This window comes from Lontra canadensis, unplaced genomic scaffold (genome assembly GCF_010015895.1).
Source record: "Lontra canadensis isolate GAN:19392208 unplaced genomic scaffold, GSC_riverotter_1.0 scaffold64, whole genome shotgun sequence".
NCBI classification, from domain to species: Eukaryota; Metazoa; Chordata; class Mammalia; order Carnivora; family Mustelidae; genus Lontra; species Lontra canadensis.
In genome coordinates this window covers 11,717,206-11,735,645 of record NW_022631058.1, presented here as the reverse complement: position 1 = coordinate 11,735,645, position 18,440 = coordinate 11,717,206, and the positions used below count along the sequence as shown (strand labels likewise).

The window sequence follows — 18,440 nt, the reverse complement described above, 5'->3', positions numbered from 1 at the left end:
GGCAACTCACTAGCTGACCTTGGAGTCCCTTCTTTTCTTAACCTCCCTGTGCATCAGTGCCCTCGTGTAAAACAGGGATCATAACAACACCTATGTCAAAGGTTGTTGTATTAAATACGTTAATATATGCAAAGTAGTTAGAATGCCTACCTTACAGTAAGCTCTCTATAAATATTGTATTTTTACACAAGCGCTAGTGTTGGGGAATGCAATGATGTCTGCTTAATCAGGCTTTCACTGGGGTAGGAGGAGAAAGATATTAAATAGTTTAACGCAGATACAAGCAGAAAGTACAAAGTGGAAAACATAAAAGAACATAGAACCCAAGTGTTCCTCACCCAGACCCCTTAACAGCCTAAAAATCCATGGCAATGGGTGGGAAGCAGAGAAATTCCTCCAGACCGTAGGTGGCGCTGCAACACCCCCAGCCCGGCCGATAGAGGGATATGGAGGACGCGCTACAAAGGTCACGTGCGCTTGCATTTACCGCCCCGGCGTTCACTTGCTCTTCGTTCCACGTGATTCATACCCTTGGGGATGATTGGTCTGTGCAAGGCACGTGGGCGGGGGCGGCTCGAGGCGGGGCGGGGCGGGGTGGGAGGAGGGGTGGGGCCCAGGGGCGGGGCTGGAGGGGGGTGGTTCGGCGCGGGGGCCGTTGGCTCCAGACAAATAAACATGGAGTCCATCTTCCACGAGAAAGTGAGTGTCCGCGTTCGGTGGGGAGCTGTCTGCGGTGCGGTGGCTGCGGTGGGGCACGGTACCTCCTCCTGTCCGAGCGCTGGCGGGGGCCCCCGTCGCCCCCGTCCCAGTCTTGCCGGGCGGAGGAGCTTCATAGGGCGGGGAGCTTCACCGACGCCCCCACCGCACCTTGTGCCCCAGAGGCGGGTGCCGGTGGAGTCCCGGGCAGGGAGCGCCGGGGAGCTGCGAGGGAATGAAGCAGGGCCGGGGGCGCCATGGGGCACGGGAGCGGGGTGGCACCGAATGGGTTAGCTTCTGCGCTTCCCCTCCACTTTCCGTGGGATTCGTTCTCCAGTCCCTTCTCCTTCACTCTCCTAGGTTTCTAGCTGTTCACCTCTTCGACAAGTCCCTCAATCCTTGCCAACTCCATCCCACTCCTCCAGTCCTGCTCCTGGCAGAATTAACTTTTCCTTCTCTGGGCTCCTCAATTCTTTGTTGGAACCTCCCATACACTTAGATCTCTGGGGTTGTGTTCTTGTTCGCCTGCACTAGGTCCCGGAGCCTCCCGAGGGCGGGGTCCTTGGCTTGTCCCCTGTAGGGGCTGACACTTAGGGAAGTGAGGTAGGAAATCCTCCGCGCCCCTAAATAGGGAAGTCGTCACAAGAGATTTTGTTACGGGATGTTTAGGTTTCGTTTCTTTTGGTAGTTGCATCTTTCCGGATCAGGAGGCCAGCTCTCTTATTAGGTATTAGGAGTGGACTGGAATAATTGTGTTGTGGTCCGCCTAGTGTTTTTGTTTTATTCTTGGATGACCACGCACTTGATACTGTTTGTGGCTTGTGGAGAAACTCGTCTTTTCTCACATACAGTAAACAAGCTATTTGGGTGTGAGTGAAACCTTCCTCAGGACAACTTTGGCACATAATATGTTGTTTCATAATAGTTTCATGTTTGGAAAGGGTTGCTAGTGAGGTTATTATGTAGTAAGAGCAAAAGAGTTTTGTTAAGTACTTGTAAACTTTCATTTATCCATTTAAAAAGTCACACAATTCAGAGCCATCAAAGATGAAAGAGGCACAGAATAAATCTAAACGAGTGGTTAAGTAGAATGCTTTTCTTTGTAGAAAACATTTTAGCACATTTTAACACTGGAGTAGACTAGTTTTTATGTGTGGGTAAGGGCTCAGTGGTATAGTTATCACTAAACTTTTGACTTAATTGACATGATTTATGAATCTTGCACAAGAGAAATTTAGTTGCTTAAGGAGATTGGGTGATGAAACCCTACATATACATATTTTTATTATTACTTTTCAAAAGTTTAGTGTAGGACCAGATGTTTCAAATGGAAGACTTTAAACATTTCCACACCACCTCTTGAGATTCATATAATGTGTTTTTACAAATATTGATTGGTGGGTATGGGGCGCTATTTGGATAGATTTCAGTGAAGGTAACAACTGAACCACCAGATCAGAAGAAGCTGTGTGCTAGCCTCATAAAGGTGTCCTTTCCTGAAAGAACTCACTATCCAGGGGTGCCTGGGTGGCTCAGTCTGTCGAGCCTCTCTGCCTTTGGCTGGAGTCATGATTCTCGGGTCCTGGGATCCAGTCCTGCATCAGGCTCCTTGTTCAGCCGGGATCCTGCTTCTCATTCTGCCTGCCACTCCTCCTGCTTGTGCAGTCCTTCTTTGACAAATAAATAAAATCTTTAAAAAAAAAGTCACAATAAGCATCTGTGTAGGCTTAAAGATACTTAAAACGTACAATTTACCTTGGTCATCAACTTAAATGTACTTAATAGATGAGGCTGGTAAGGTTTGGGGGCATATTTCAAGAATGGAAAGCACCTGTGATCATAGGGCCCATTGTTAGTTTTGTACACAGCCCATTCTGGGAATGTTTAAGCTTAATATGCCATTTTCTAGCACATTCCCTTCCCCTATGCCACACACATTTAACCTTTGCTAGAGTCAGAGAACCAGCTTTGACTCTAATGAAGCTATGTATGTAGAGATACCTGCCTACAACAGGCCTTGCAATTGCTTTCTGTGAGGTGTTGGTTTCCCCATTTTCAGAGTTACCATTTTGAGTGTCCTTTTTAAAGATAGAATCTAAGCTTAACAGTTGCTTGGTGATCTGTCCCCGGTGCCTAAGACAGTGCCTGGCACATAGTAATTGCTCAATAAATATTTGACTGACTCAAGAATTTCTTGAGCTTCTAAGATGTGTGTGGTGCTATTTATCTAAAGTAAATAATTTCTTTTTACATATTTTAGGCTTTCTAGGCTATCTATGGTATCTCACATATCCTTGTTTGATGTGTGTATGGGTGTGTTACCCAGCCATCTAAGATCATAAAACCTGGGGCACCTGGGTAGCTCGGTCAGTTGCATAGCTGGTTCTTGGTCTTAGCTCAGGTCATGATCTCAGGGGTTATGTGGTCCAGGCCCATGTGGGGCTCCGTACTGAGCACAGAGTCTGCTTCAGATTCTTTCTCCCTCTCCCCCATCCTTCTCCCTCCTTAGATGCACGCTCCCTCTCTCTAAAATAAATAAAAACATCTTTAAAAATTTTTTAAAAATAAAATCGTAAAAACCATTCTTAGCTACTGGAGCAGGTTGTATTTATCTATGGGCTAGAGTTTGCCAACCCCTAGCTTAAATCCTAATACTAATTGGCCACTAACTACTGGGTGTTTTTTCTCGTGTCTGCTGTCATTTTTGTTACTACTTCTGTTGCTGCCTGCTCTTGGTACAGTCACTGTGCCATCTCAATTGGTACTTTTAATGTAATGAAAACTGAGAATGATAATCAAAGTTTTGGGGATTGTATTTGAAAATACTTAAAAGATGCTGAGCTTTGACTATGATATTCATTTTGCCCTTCGGTGATTGTTGGTTCATAATTGTATTTAGGATAGTTTGGGTTTGGGAATAACCAAATTCCAAATGAGTGGTTTGAGGAAGTAATAATATCATAGACATGAAACTTCTGCCTGAGTTTGAATCCCAGCTCTGCCATTTACTACCCATACGATCTTGGGCAAGTTACTTGTTATGTCTCTCTGCTCCAGTTTCCTCCTCTGTGGTGCAAGGATAGTAAAGTGTCCACCTCAGTTATAAGCACTTGGAAGGCTTCCTAGCCAGCAGTATAGACATACTGGCTGTTGTTGTTATTTAGATGCATGTGTTTGCTGAACCTCATAATAGGGAGTGAGACCTTATCATCCCTGAGATGGGATGAAGATCTGCTAGGTTGATGGCGTGGCCCTCTAGGTTAGGCCATTTCCGAGCACACACTCTTAGGTTTATGCCTTGTTTCTATTGTAATCTGTTGTAAACAGTAGTATCTCTGGGAATTTGAACTAGTGGCAGGTTGGTCCTGAAGACTTTGGGGACAGTAAGGGAGTGATGTGGTTCCAGTTACTATTCATGGTTTTGGGTTTTTTTCTTTTTTTTTTTTTTTTGAAGATTTTATTTATTTATTTGACAGACAGAGATCACAAGTAGGCAGAGAGGCAGGCAGAGGGGGAGGGGGAAGCAGGCTTCTTGCTGAGCAGAGAGCCCGATGTGGGGCTTGATCCCAGGACCCTGGGATTATGACCTGAGCTGAAGGCAGAGGCTTTAACCCACTGAGCCACCCAGGTGCCTCACTATTTATGGTTTTATAAAACACCTTGATAGGGACATCTAGGGGGCTCAGTGGGTTAAGCATCTGCCTTCAGCTCAGGCCTGATCTCAGGGTCCTGGGATTGAGCCCTGCATGGGTCTCCTTGTTCAGTGGGGAGTCTTCTTTTCCCTCTTCCTCTCCCTGTGCTTTCTCTCTCTCTCTCTCAAATAAATAAATAAAATCTTTTTTTTTAAGATTTTATTTATTTATTTGACAGATAGAGATCACAAGTAGGCAGAGAGGCAGGCAGAGAGAGAGGGAGGAAGCAGGCTCCCTGCTGAGCAGAGAGACGGATTTGGGGCTCAATCCCAGGACCTGAGATCATGACCTGAGCTGAAGGCAGAGGCTTAACCTATTGAGCCACCCAGGCGCCCCATCAAATAAATAAATAAAATTTTAAAAATAAAATATCTTAGTTTGTTCATCCTCTGATCCCAGCACAATAAGTCTGGGCCTGAAATCATGGAATTTCAGTACTACTGAATTTTGACTATGGCACAGCTAAACTTCTATCTAACTTTGGTTGAAGTTCCATGAGAAAGAGGTGGGTGGGGATAAGTTGGGCACAGGGATGCATCTTAGGTGGGGCCATTGTGCAATTTTTTTTGGTTCATACAGAATTTGATTCATCTTGTGACTTTAAAAAATGATTTTAAATTTGTACAGAACAGTTCTTTTCTTCCATTAAATCATATTAGAAGTACAGAACTTGATGTTTCCTATAGCACTACAGTTTTACTTAGACAAGGTTTGATATTAAATGCTTACTTTTTTTTAATTTCAAGGCTTTTTTATAGAGACTTTCTTCAGTTTTTTATAGAGAGAATTTTTAAACTAATAGTTGGATTCACAATTTCAATGTATGTATTCAGTGTGATGACTGTAGTTTGAGAGTACCAAGCTGAGGCATGTAGCCTGTCAGCTGGACAGAAAATTTGCATTAAAACTGTTCCCAGAAAATCCAGTGTCTGGTCACCGTAGTAGGGAGCTCTTGATATGTGAAAATAGCTGTATCTTAGCAGAGGTCTTTTTGTTGTTACTTGAATTTTCTTAAGTGTAACAAAAACAGGTTAGGGGCACACAGATCATCAGAGTACAGCTCAGTGAGGTCTCACCAAGTGAACACATAAATGTAAATAATTCTTAGATTGGGTAACAGAACATTTATCTGCATTCTATAAGCTCCCCTTAGGCCATCTTCCAGATACTCTCCCTCTGCCCCAGCTTCACCCCTGCAAGGTTAATTGCTATGCTGAATTCTAATGTCATAGATGAGTTTTGCCTCTTTTTGAGCTTTGTAAATAGAATCATATAGTGTGTGTTCTTTTGAGTCTGTCGTCGTCGTCGTCTTCTTTTTTTTTTTTAAGATTTTATTTAGAGAGAAAGTTTGAGCACGGGGAGGGGCAGAGGGAGTAGGAGAGAGAATCTCAAGCACACTGTGCTGAGAGCAGAGCCCGATGCAGGGCTCAATCCCATGACCCTGAGATCATGACCTGAGCTGAAGTTAAAAGTCAGATGCTGGGGCCCCTGGGTGGCTCAGTGGGTTAAGCCTCTGCCTTCGGCTCGGGTCATGGTCTCAGGCTCCTGGGATCGAGCTCCACATCGGGCTCTCTGCTCCGTGGAGAGCCTGTTTCCTCCTCTCTCTCTCTGCCTGCCTTTCTGCCTACTTGTGATCTCTGTCTGTCAAATAAATAAATAAAATCTTTAAAAAAAAAAAAAGTTGGATGCTTAACCAACTGAGCTACCCAGGTGCCCCTTGAATCTGTCTTCTTTAACATTGATTGATCCATACTGTTGCAGGTGGCTGTAGTTAATTCATTGTCATTGTCATATAGTATTCCCTTGTGAATATAACACAACCTACTGTGATGGCATCTGGGTGGTTTGGGTTGGGAACGTTACGAATAGTGGCTCTTTTATAGATGTCTTTTGATAAATGTATGTTTACATTTCTAATGTTGGCATTATGCACGTAGTTGTGGAATTGCTAGATCATAGGGTTGGTATATGTTAAGTTTTAGTAGATACTCCAAATAGTTTGCCCAAGTGGGTGTGCAATTTAATGTCCACCAGCGGTATACAGTAGTTTTAATGTTTCTAATCTCCAACATTTTAGGCATTTTGGAGAGTCTGTAGTAGTAACGTTGTGGTTTTACTATGTCATTCCCTGATGGTTAATGAAGTGGAACATCTTTTTGTGTTTTTTAGCCATTTGGCTATCTTCTTTTGAATACTTGTCTTGCCCATCTTTCAGTACAGTAGAATATTATTAGTAGGATGTCTGTGTATCCCTTCAATTCACATTTTATTTTTAAGGAGTTGCTTTTTGGCAATAGGAATACGGTAGGAGGGAAACAAGGTCAAGATAAGTTCTCTCTCACTATGTAGCTGTGACTTGAGGGAAAGATTGTGTCTTCACCTTCAGGTGAAGTACCTATTCTGTGCTAGAATTTGAAGATGAGTTTATGTCAGTCCCCTATTGCACACTCAGATGGTCTCAATGCTCCCATCCTGTTCTGTTGTATACATATACCCTGTATCATTTTCAGAAGCTGAATCTTGTTCCTAGAAAATTAATTCATTAGGAAAAATATGTATCTTGCAAAGTGTTGCTCTCTGGGGCCACCATCTCTTGAGTAACATAGCTCAGAACAGATTGCACAAGGTAAGACAGGCTGGGGAAGACTTTACTGGGGAAAAAGAACTAGAGGGCAGGGTCAGCAGGAAAAGAAAAGTGTTGTCATCTTCTTCCATCATCCCGCAGAGGGATCTGTGTTCACAGGAAGGGATCTCACTCACCAGTCTGTCTCCCTTCTTACAAGGCAAGCGTGGGAGAGTGGCCTTGTTGCGGGGAGCAGGGTGATAGGCAGACCGCTCGGTGCCAGGCGGCTTGGATTTAGATTTGGGGAGCCAGCGGTGTGAGAGCCAGCCGCCCAGCACCGGAAGACCCTGGGCCCGTGGGAAGTTACTCCCTCCACCCCGCACCATAGGAAGGTGGTGATATCGAAGATCCTGTGGTTTCGTGGATGCAGCTCTCCTTGCTGGCTTGTCTGGAAATGAGCTCCAGGGGTGGTTTTTGGAAGTTTTGCCCATTGTACTGTACTATATACACATTTTGTGCAGAGTTCCCCAAAGAGAACCTTGGCTCTCTTAGCTACAGTCTTCATTAACATCAAATGGGATCTTTCTTACCTGTATCAATTCTTGAAATTCTTTTGTTCACTGATTTCAAATTCCTTGAATAAGCATTTTTTTTTTTTTTAAGATTTTATTTATTTATTTGACAGACAGAGACACAGCGAGAGAGGGAACACAGGCAGGGGGAGTGGGAGAGGAAGAAGCTGGCTTCCAGCTAAGCAGGGAGTCAGATGCGGGATCATGACCTGAGCGGAAGGCAGACGCTTAATGACTGAACCACCCAGGCGCCCCTCCTTGAATAAGCATTTAGATTGGGTAAAATGTCTTGATAAAAGAATACAAATGTTCTAGGGATTAAAATTCCCTTTCAGCATTTTTAATTTGTGTTGGAGCCTCCGAAGATGTATGTATTTTAGGTACTGAAAATGAGAGGTGCTAATGCTTTTTATAGAGTAGTTTCTAATAAAGTATGAAATTGGACATATCTGATAGAGAGTGATATTTGTTTAATATAAATCATTCTTAAGGGGCACCTGGGTGGCTCAGTGGGTTAAGCCTCTGCGTTCTGTTCAGGTCATGATCTCCTGGGATTGATCCCCCACATAGGGCTCTCTGCTCAGCAGGGAGCCTGCTCTCCCCTCTCTCTCTCTCTCTGCCTGCCTCTCTGTCTGCTTATGATCTGTATCAAATAAAAAAAAAAATCTAAAAAAAAAATCATTCTCAGGTTTTTGTTCATATAGCTAAATAATTATAGTTTTATTAGTGGTAAAATAATGAAATAAGTGTTAGCAAGTGAAAACTCCTGCATTTATGTTAATCATACTTATCTAAAGCCAAACGGTTCTATTTGGCTGCATTAAGTTAATGATTAAATTCCTCTTTAGAGGAAGCTACTGTACAAATCTGTTAAACCAGTCACATTTGAATTTTTTCTTTTGGAAATATTAGCAAGAAGGCTCACTTTGTGCCCAACATTGCTTGAATAATCTATTGCAAGGAGAATATTTTAGCCCTGTGGAATTATCTTCAATTGCACATCAGCTAGATGAAGAAGAGAGGATGAGAATGGCAGAAGGAGGTGTTACTAGTGAAGACTATCGCACATTTTTACAGGTACTGATTTTAAACCCACTAAATCATGTTTTTGTTTTTTGTTTTTTAATGTGGGTACTGTTTAGAAAAGGATGCGCCATTCTTCCTATGGGGCTCTGACTTGTTAATTATAATTGTGCTCTTGACTGTGTAAATGGGAACGCACAAGATGTTATTTTAAATATGCACACTAATGACAGTTTTTATCCTTCTCTCCCCACCCTCAACCTCGGCCTCAACTACCTATCCAAATTAAACAGCAGCCTTCTGGAAATATGGATGACAGTGGTTTTTTCTCTATTCAAGTAAGTAGTCAAAGCGTGTTCTAAGGGTTGTTTATGTCCCAGGCACTGTTCAAGTTAAGGATAGGGTTGATGTGAATATCTTTTCACAGCCTTTCATGGTCAGTGTAATGATATGACCTTCAGAAATTCCTCCGGTAGATGGTGTCTAAGAGTATACGATTATTAAAAAAATAAAAATGAGGGACACCTGGGTGGCTCAGTGGGTTAAGCCTCTGCCTTCATTCAGCTCAGGACATGATCTCAGGGTCCTGGGATCAAGCCTGGCATTGGGCTCTCTGCTCGGCATTTTGGCCCCCCCTTCTTGTGATCTCTGTCTGTCAAATAAACAAATAAAATCTTTTTAAAAAAAATAAATAAATAAAAAGTAAAAATGAGCTATAGAGCACAAGAAAAAAACTGGAAAAAAGTGTAAGATTATACTCTAGAGTACTAGATTTTTATAGAGATAAACATGAAAATTAGGATCGTAGATGCTTCATTTTATTTTATTTTATTTTATTACTCTTTATTTATTTTTATTTATTTATTTTTATTTTTTATTTATTTTTTTTTTAAAGAGAGCAGAGAGCCCGATGTGGGGCTCGGTCCCAGGACACTGGGATCATGACCTGAGCCGAAGGCAGAGGCTTTAACCCACTGAGCCAGCCAGGCGCCCCACTTCTTATTTTTTTAAGTAGGCTCCATGCCCAACCTGGATCCCAGTGTGAGGCTTGAACTCACAACCCTGAGATCAAGACCTGAGTTGAAATCAAGAGTCAGACACTTAACCGACTGAGCTACCCAAGCGCCCCAGAACCTTCATTTTTAGAGTAGGGCTTTTTGAAAGGAGACTATTTAATTTACATCTGGATGCTGATAACTATAATTCCAATAAGTTGCAGTATTTCATGCTTCCTACTTGTGTAAATTTGAGAAAACGTAACACCTCACTGCCTTCCATTTAAATCCACCTACCAGGATTGGATTCCTTTATTATGGTCTATGGCTTCTGTTGGTTTTCTTTTTTGCAACTTAAGTCTCCCCTTGAATTCTGTGGGTGATTGTACATGTACTGGTGAGATCTTTCATCTTCTCTTTGGATCTTTCATTCTGTTTCTGACCCCTGAGAGGTTGAGAGGTGTGTCCAGAGTTCTTTCAGAAGCTCTCATGAGGAGTCCGTTTATACACATATCTCTGTCGCACTCCCCTGTGCTGTCCTGCTGGACTCCTTATACAGCGGCCTGTCCGCCCAGCGCTCCATGGTGGCCTGCAGCCCTCCGTGGCTGCTGCAGAACTGGAGGAGGCCAGGGCAGGCCCAGCACCTGCTGTTGCCTGTGCGTACAGTGCTGTTCTTGGTGCCTGCTCACATGTGCCCACTGTACTGCGTTCACTGTGTGTCGACGCAGGTATGTGCTTCACTTCAGGCTCTGTTGGCTGCCTTGGAGGGCAGAGGGTGAATTCTCAGAAAGCTTTTTGTTTTCTCAGTTTGAAGTAATCAGGTATGTTTTTTGGGGTTTTTTCCCCCTACAAATTACAAACCCATGATAACAGAAGCTTAAATTCTGAAAGCTTCCGTTAAATTCCCAGAAAAAATTCTTTTTAATAGACAGAATTTTTATCACTACTGAAACCTCTAGATAGTGAGTTGAATATAACTTTTCTAAAGCAGGACCCGTAGCAGCCAAATTACCGCATGTGTATATTGGACTAGTTTTAAGAGTAGTACCCACTGGGATAGAATGTACATCTGGATTTTTGAGGCACTTCTATCTAGGAATTGCGTGCTTCTCTAGAACGTTCCAGAAACCTAGTGTAAATAGCACTCTCTTAATGCTATGTTTGTTCTTCTGTGGATTTAGTGATGCAGCTATACACACACTTTTTAAAAAACCATAACCTTCTGGGGAAAATTATATATAAAATATAGTTGTTTATACCCTAACATGCCTACACTACTTAAATTTGTAATTGATGGTTTAGCTTATGGAAAGTTGCTATTTTTTTTTTAACAGGTTATAAGCAATGCCTTGAAAGTTTGGGGTTTAGAACTAATTCTCTTCAACAGTCCAGAGTATCAGAGGCTCAGGATCGATCCCATGTAAGATTTTATTTTGCTTTTCCTAAATTTGATTTTTTAAAGTTAAAATTTCCTAAAGAAGAAATGTTTATTCTGCATGCTTTTGTTTTGATGATCCCTGTTTCATTCCCTCGGTTTCCCATTACATTTTTTGGGGATGTCGTGAACATCTGCCCACTGAGCCTTCCCCACACCTCAGTGTTGGAGCTGATGTTAAATGCTGTGCGAGGCCAATGTGTGTGCCTGGCACCACTAATCTGTAGAGAGATTTATACTGTTTTGTAATTTCTTGAAAACCAGTGATCCCTGTGAGCATAATCCTAATGTTTTTTATAATACTTGCCAGTAGATAAAGTAAATGAATATGAACTCTACTATTTCAACTTGTGTATGTATCTTTTTCTTTTTCTAGAAATGAAAGATCATTTATATGCAATTACAAAGAACACTGGTTTACAGTTAGAAAATTAGGGAAACAGGTAATGTTTCTCCCCTTCCCTCTCTTTTTTCTCATTTTCTCATTTTGCACTCCATTTGCAACTATAATGTAAAGGATTGGTACCTTAAAGGTGAAGAAACTTACCAGTAATGTGTGTATATGGTACGGTTTCAATCTTGATAGATTTGCTATTTCTTTTTTTTTTTTTTTAATTGAGATTTTACTTATTTGACAGAAAGAGACAGTGAGAAAGGGAATATAAGCAGAGGGAGTGGGAGAGGGAGATGCAGGCTTCCTGCTGAACAGAGAGCCTGATGTGGGGCTCGATCCCAGGACTCTGGGATCATGACTTGAGCTGAAGGCAGACGCTTAACAACTGAGCCACTCAAGCGCTCCAAGATTTCCTATCTTAAAAGACAGTATCAGTTTCCTTAGGGCACCTGGGTGGCTCAGTCGTTAAGCGTCTGCCTTCAGCTCAGGTCATGATCCCAGGGTTCTGGGATCGAACCCCACATCAGGCTCCCTGCTCTGTGAGAAGCCTGCTTCTCCCTCTCCCACTCCCCCTGCTTGTGTTCCCTCTCTCGCTGTCTCTCTCTCTCTGTTAAAAATAAAATCTTAAAAAAAAAAAAAAGACAGTATCAGTTTCCCTTATAGATTTATTTATAACAACCATGCAGAGTTGGCTCTTGAACAGCATGAGTTTGAACTACATGGGTCCACTTACACATGGATTTTTTTTTTTTACAGTAGAATACTGTAAATGTATTCTCTGTATGGTTTTCATAGTAACATTTTCTTTTCTCTAGCTTTATTGTAAAAATAAGTATATAAGGGGCACTTGGCTGGTTGTAGAGCATGCAACTCTTAGTTTCAGAGTTGCGAGTTCAAGGCCCATGTTGTACATGGAGACTACTTAAAAAAAAAAAGGTACATAATACATTATACAAAATACATGTAAATTGTTCATGTTAGCAGTAAGGCATCTAGTCACCAGTAGGCTATTAGTAGTTGAGTTTCTTGAGGAGTCAAAAGTTACATGTGAATTTTCAACTGTGGAAGGGGTCAGCACCCCGAGCCATGGTGAACTGCACAATTTAACTATATCATAAGAAAAAGTTTCTATTTAATACAGATGTGGTTACTTTTAGTGGGTTTTTATGTAATAAAGATGTTAATCCAGTTAATGGTGACTTTTATAGATTTGTGTTTAGTGTATAATAGTGTAATGAAGCCTAAAACAATGTCCAACATGAGTAAAATTTTTTCAGTTATGTTCGCTTTAGCGTATCAGGATTATTCACATGCCAAAATGCCATGTGATACATATATCTACATGAAGTCATTTCTGGTTTTGGGTGGGGGGCAGTTTCAAAAAAGAATATCAAGAAATATACTTAAAATCAAGAAATGTACTTAAGATATCATTTTTGTAAACAGTAACCAAAGATCTTTATATACATGATACCACTTTTGAAACAATTATTTAAAGTCTTTTTTTTTTTTTAGAATTTAGAATTTTCAAAAGAGGGTTATTGTAAATGATCAAATATAAAAAGAAATGAACTATTGGTATGTTCAATAACATGGATGGATCTAAAAATAATTAAGCTGAGTGAAAGAAGCCAGACACGAAATACTACGTAGTGGATGTTTCTATTACATAAAGGTCTAGAAGATTCAAGCTAACCTATAGAGACAGAAAACAGATTGACCAGTGGTTGCCTGGGGATGAGGAAGGCAAGGAGCAGTGAGAGATTAGGTTTATATGGGGCACCAGAAACTCGGTTGTGGTGATGGTTTCTTAGGTGTATAGATATGATAAACTTCAAATTGGACATTTTAAATGTGTGCGATTTCTTGCATGTCAGTTACATCCCCATAAAACTTTAAAAAAAAATGATACAGGGCAGGGGCACCTGGGTGGCTCAGTGGGTTAAACCTCTGCCTTCAGCTCAGGTCATGATCTCAGGGTTCTGGAATCAAACCCCGCATCGGGCTCTCTGCCTGGCGGGGAGCCTTCTTCCTCCTCTCTCTCTGCCTGCTGCTCTGCCTACTTGTGATATCTGTCTCTCTCTGTCAAATAAATAAATCTTTAAAAAAATAATACAGAACAAAAAAATGAAGTCAAAAATGAGTGCATTTAATTAAATCAATGAGATCATTCAAAAGCAGGAACTGTACTGTTACCTTTTAAGTCAGCTACCTAGAGGCAGCTTCATATGACATGGTTATCCCTAAAGGTCCCTCTTAAGGTACAAAGAGCAGGGAAGGGGCTGTGGCGCATTAGGGGTGAACTGAATGGGGATCAACTCTAGGGAAAGACAGTGGAGGATGCTGCCAAGATTATTTAACCTCTGGCTTTTATTTATATTTTTTTAAAAATGCAATTAAGTATTCCTTACTTTTTCTGTATAAGGTAATCACTAGATGTCTTTAAGATCTGAAAACTTAGGTCCCAGAAGTTCCTTTATATTGATTTGCATATAAACTTAACATCATTATTTTGATAGGTTGTAAAAATTTTAGTTCTTAATTTTTTTAAGATTTTATTTATCTATTTGTCAGAGAGAGAAAGAATGCAAGAGAGCACACAAGCAGGGGGAGAAGCAGGCTCCCCACTGAGCAAGGAACCCAATGTGGGGCTCAGGCCCAAGAACTTGGGATCATGACCTGAGCTGAGGGTAGACACTTGACTGACTGAGCCACAGAGCCATCCCCCAAATTTTAGTTCTTTAAAATTGAACTTTTAGGGTGCCTGGGTGGCTCAGTCAGTTAACTGTCCAAGTCCTGATTTTGGCTCAAGTCTGATCTCATGATTCGTGAAATCCAGCCCGCTGAGCAAGGAGCGTGCTCGAGCATTCTCTTTCCCTCTGGCCCTCCCCACACACTCCCACTCTCTCTCTTTCTTTCTCAAATAAATAAATAAAACTTGAAAAAAAATTAGTAAATAAAACTGAGTTTTCACATTTTAAATTACTTTATCTTTGACAAATACAAGAAATGCTATCACTTTGATTTATCTTTGGCTCTAATTTCTATTTTTGTTTATAGTTCTGTTTCTCGTTACATAGTCTTTTGTATGAGGTTCTTGTATTACGAAAAAGATGACGGGAAAAGTTTCTTTTTTTTTTCCTGTGTATGTTTTTTATTCCGGTGTAGTTAACGTGCAGCGTCTCAGTGTGCAGTGTAGTGAATCAGCGACTCTGCGCTACCCAGTGCTGCTCACAGTCCGCGTGTTCATCACCTTCACCCGTTTCACCCATCCCTTCAGTTTGTTCTTTGTAGTTAAGAGTCTGCTTTTGGGGCACCCGGGTGGTGCAGTGGGTCAGGCCTCTGCCTTCAGCCCAGGTCATGGTCTCAGGGTCCTGGGATCGAGCCTCACATCAGGCTCTCTGCTCAGCTGGAGGTCTGCTTCCCTACCTCTCTCTCTCTGCCTGCTGCTCTGCCTACTTGTGATCTCTCTCTGTCAAATAAATAAATAAAATCTTTAAAAAAAAAAACAGTCTGTTTTTGGTTTGTCTCTCTTTTCTTTGTTCCTTTGTTCTGTTTCTTAAATTCCACATATGAGTGAAATTATATATTATTTGTCTTTCTCTGACTGATTTCACTTTTTTTTTTTTTTATTTGACAGAGATCACAAGCAGGCAGAGAGGCGGGCAGAGGGGGGGGGGGGAAGCAGGCGCCCCACTGAGCAGAGAGCCTGTGCGGGGCTCGATCCCAGGACCCTGAGATCATGACCTGAGCCGAAGGCAGAGGCTTTAACCCACTGAGTCACCCAGGCGCCCCCTTTTTTTTTTTTAATGATTTCACTTATTATACTCTCTAGATCCATCCATGTTGTGGCAAGTAGCAAGAGTTCTTCTTCTTTTTTTTTTTTTCTTTTCAGATTTATTTATTTAGAGAGAGAAAGCATGAGTTGGGGGGGAGAGCCAAAGGGGGAGAGCCAGAGGGGGAGGGAGAGAGAGTCTTAAGCAGACTCTGATCTAAGCACAGAGCTAGACTTAGGGCTTGACCTCTTGACCCCCAGATCATGACCTAAGCCAAAATCAACAGTCGGAGGCTTACCAACTGAGCCCCCCAGGTGCCCCAAGATTTCATTCTTTTTTATGGCTGAGTAATATCCCAAGTGTGTGTTTGTGTGTGTGTGTGTGTGTGTGTGTGTATCTTCTATCTTCAGCCATTCGTGTGTCGGTGGATACTTGGGCTGCTTCCATAATTTGGCTCTTGTAAATAATGCTGCAGTAAACATAGAGGTGCATATATCTTTTCAAAGTAGCGTTCGGTATTCTTTGGGTAAATATCCAGTAGTGGAATTACTGGATTGTAGGGTAGTTCTATTTTTAATTTTTTGAGGAACCTCCATACTGTTTTCCACAGTGGCTGCACCAGCTTGCATTCCCACCAGCAGAGCACAAGGGTTCCTCTTTCACCTCATCCTTGTCAACACTTGTTGTTTCTTGTGTGTTTGATTTTAGCCATTCTGACAGCTGGTATCTCATGGTAGTTTTGATATGCATTTCTGTGATGATGAATGATGTTGAGCATCTTTTCATGTGTCTGTTGGCCATCGGCATGTTGTCTTTGGCAAAATAAATGACTGGAAAAGCATTGTATCTGTCAAAATCAAGGAAACCTAATAGGTCATGATGCTGAGTCATTTTTGAAACTTCTGGATCTTGTGGGTTAAATTAGGAGTCCTGTGAAGTAGTGACTAAATGATCTTAATTACATGTGATAGGGGCTTAGTGATGTTTGTAAGATAATTGGCGATTATGAATTCTCTTCCTGGAATGTCTAGTTCTCTCACAACTGAAATCTTTTTAAATTTTATTTACTTGAGAAAGAGGGAGAGCATGTGCAGGAGCAGGAAGAGGGGCGGGGGGAGAGAGAATCCTTGAGTAGAGTCTGCATTGAACCTGGAGCCGAACATGGGGCTCCATCTCATAGCCCTGAGATCATTACCTGAGCTGAGACCAAGAGTCAGACACTTAACTGACTGAGCCACCCAGGCACCCCTGAAATCTCTTGACCAAAATTATCAGCAGTGGGAAAATTTTGTGTAGTTTATTTTTCTTCAGTATAATGTGATAAGGATTTGTTGGGCCAATACTTTGAAAAAAGATTCAGTTACACCTATCAATAAAGATACTTTAAAGTACTGATTTAGTTTCTATACTCTTTTTGGGAGTGGGAGATTTAGAATTTATGACTTAAAGCACAATTCTATTTTTAAACATTTTTTAAAGGCATTTAATATTGATAAATCTGCAATGCTTATCTCAGTTCTTAAAAATCACATTATTACTTTTAAAAAATCTTGGTTTAACAGTGTTTTCAGTATTTAGATAGTTTTAATATGTTTAGACGTGTTATATTCTTAACACATGGAACTCCCTTATTACTTATAATGTACATTAACTTAAATATTTACAATTTTTTTTCCAGTGGTTCAACTTGAATTCTCTCTTGACGGGTCCAGAATTAATATCAGACACATACCTTGCACTTTTCTTGGCTCAATTACAACAGGAAGGTAAATAAAGACCTAAATTTTTATAATGTTATCTTTCGAAGTACCTAAATAAAACTAGTTCTATTAGGTTTAAGTATAAAAAGAACTTTAGGGCAGTGAAATCATCTTGGTGAACTTTAATCTGTGATTTGGATGACACCGTCCAGGCAGAATTTTCACTGATACTTTGCGCTCACCTGAGGATGCTGCTTCCTTAGTAGCCCCACTAAGTGTAGCTTTTTTTCCTTACAGACCCCACAGACCCCCATGGCTAAGGGTTGGGGGTGGGTAATCTTCCTGCTTCTCCTTGCCCCTCTTGGGCCACTGTCCTTTGCTGAAAACTCTAGCTCCTTTAAAATATGTGACCCTAAAAAATTAATTAATTAATTAATTAAAAAGCTAAAATAAAACCCTTCGCACGAGTAAACTCTCCCTTCTGTTCTGTTGCATTTATCTGTGATCCTCCTTTTCCACAGAAGATTTTTAGAGTCTGGCTCGCTGTTTTCTCTCAACTTCAACTCCTTTCGTCATTCTTAAGTGATTTCTACATCAAAATAGGAACCACATCAGCAACACCTTGACTGGGTTTTGAGCCTTGGTTTCCCAGTTCCTGTTTTCAGCAAGGAGGGGGTTGTGTGTGCGTGCGCCCGTGAGTGTGTGCGTGCATACGTGTGCATAAGGTTGGAGGGGGTCAGCTGTTTCTACAGATGATTCATTTTACCCATATTTCACATTATTACATTACATTATCTGGCTGTATCCTTACAACAGCCCTCTGAGGAAGGTACCAGTATCATTAGTCTAACAGTGGCAAAAACTGAGATGTAGCCGATTACACTGATTGACCAAAGACCATGCTCAGTCTTGGAATTGGAAGAGCTAGGACCAAAACCCTGGCCATCTGATTCCAAATTCCTTGCTCTTCCCCACTCCTTTACCTGCCTCCCTGTTAGCATTTAGTGAGTAGTCTCCTTGGTCACACATTCTCTTGGTAGGGCCCTTTGCAAACATTATTTCATTTATTCCTCACAGTCACTCTATGAGATGGCTATTCCCATCTTGCAGATGAAGAAAGTGGGGCTTCGAAACTTTCAGTAGTTTGTCCTAGATCACCCTGCCAGTAAGTGTAAGAACCATTATTTGAACCCAGGTCTTTCCCACCCTTCAGCTTGTATTCTTTCCACTCTACTGTGCTGCCTTTCCATCTGCTGTCATTTTAAACCTATTTTTAATCTCTTACTAGCTGTTTTAGTGTATTTTTGCCTTTTTTTTAGGTTATTCTATATTTGTTGTTAAGGGTGACCTGCCAGATTGTGAAGCCGACCAACTTCTACAGATGATCAGGGTCCAACAGATGCAGAGACCAAGACTCATTGGAGAAGAACTAGCACAACTGAAAGAACAGAGGTAAAATTGGGCCTGCAGTATGGAGTATATGATAGTATTTCATCACAAGAATTACATTTCTTTCTTTTTCTTTAAAGATTTTGTTTTTTTCAGTAATCTCTATATCCAGTATGAGGCTTGTACTCACAAGGCCGAGATCAAG

The 18,440-nt window shown here is 41.3% G+C and overlaps 1 protein-coding gene across 12 annotated transcripts in view; it reads left to right on the top strand.

Annotated features, from left to right (window-relative positions):
- The first annotated feature begins 600 nt into the window (after nt 1-600).
- The window catches only part of ATXN3 (ataxin 3), a 32,717-nt gene continuing 14,877 nt past the window's right edge, over nt 601-18,440 (top strand). For 3 of the 12 annotated variants that reach the window (XM_032878659.1, XM_032878657.1, XM_032878664.1), the window contains exons 1-7: nt 601-699; nt 8,436-8,600; nt 8,840-8,884; nt 10,876-10,961; nt 11,353-11,419; nt 16,825-16,912; nt 18,166-18,298. In XM_032878659.1, the coding sequence (XP_032734550.1) occupies nt 676-699; nt 8,436-8,600; nt 8,840-8,884; nt 10,876-10,961; nt 11,353-11,419; nt 16,825-16,912; nt 18,166-18,298 (608 nt within the window). In that variant the 5' untranslated portion in view covers nt 601-675. Of the gene's footprint in view, nt 700-8,435; nt 8,601-8,839; nt 8,885-10,875; nt 10,962-11,352; nt 11,420-16,824; nt 16,913-18,165; nt 18,299-18,440 lie in introns of those variants that run through there. The other 9 variants (XM_032878660.1, XM_032878667.1, XR_004385143.1 and 6 more) reach the window with 9 other exon arrangements.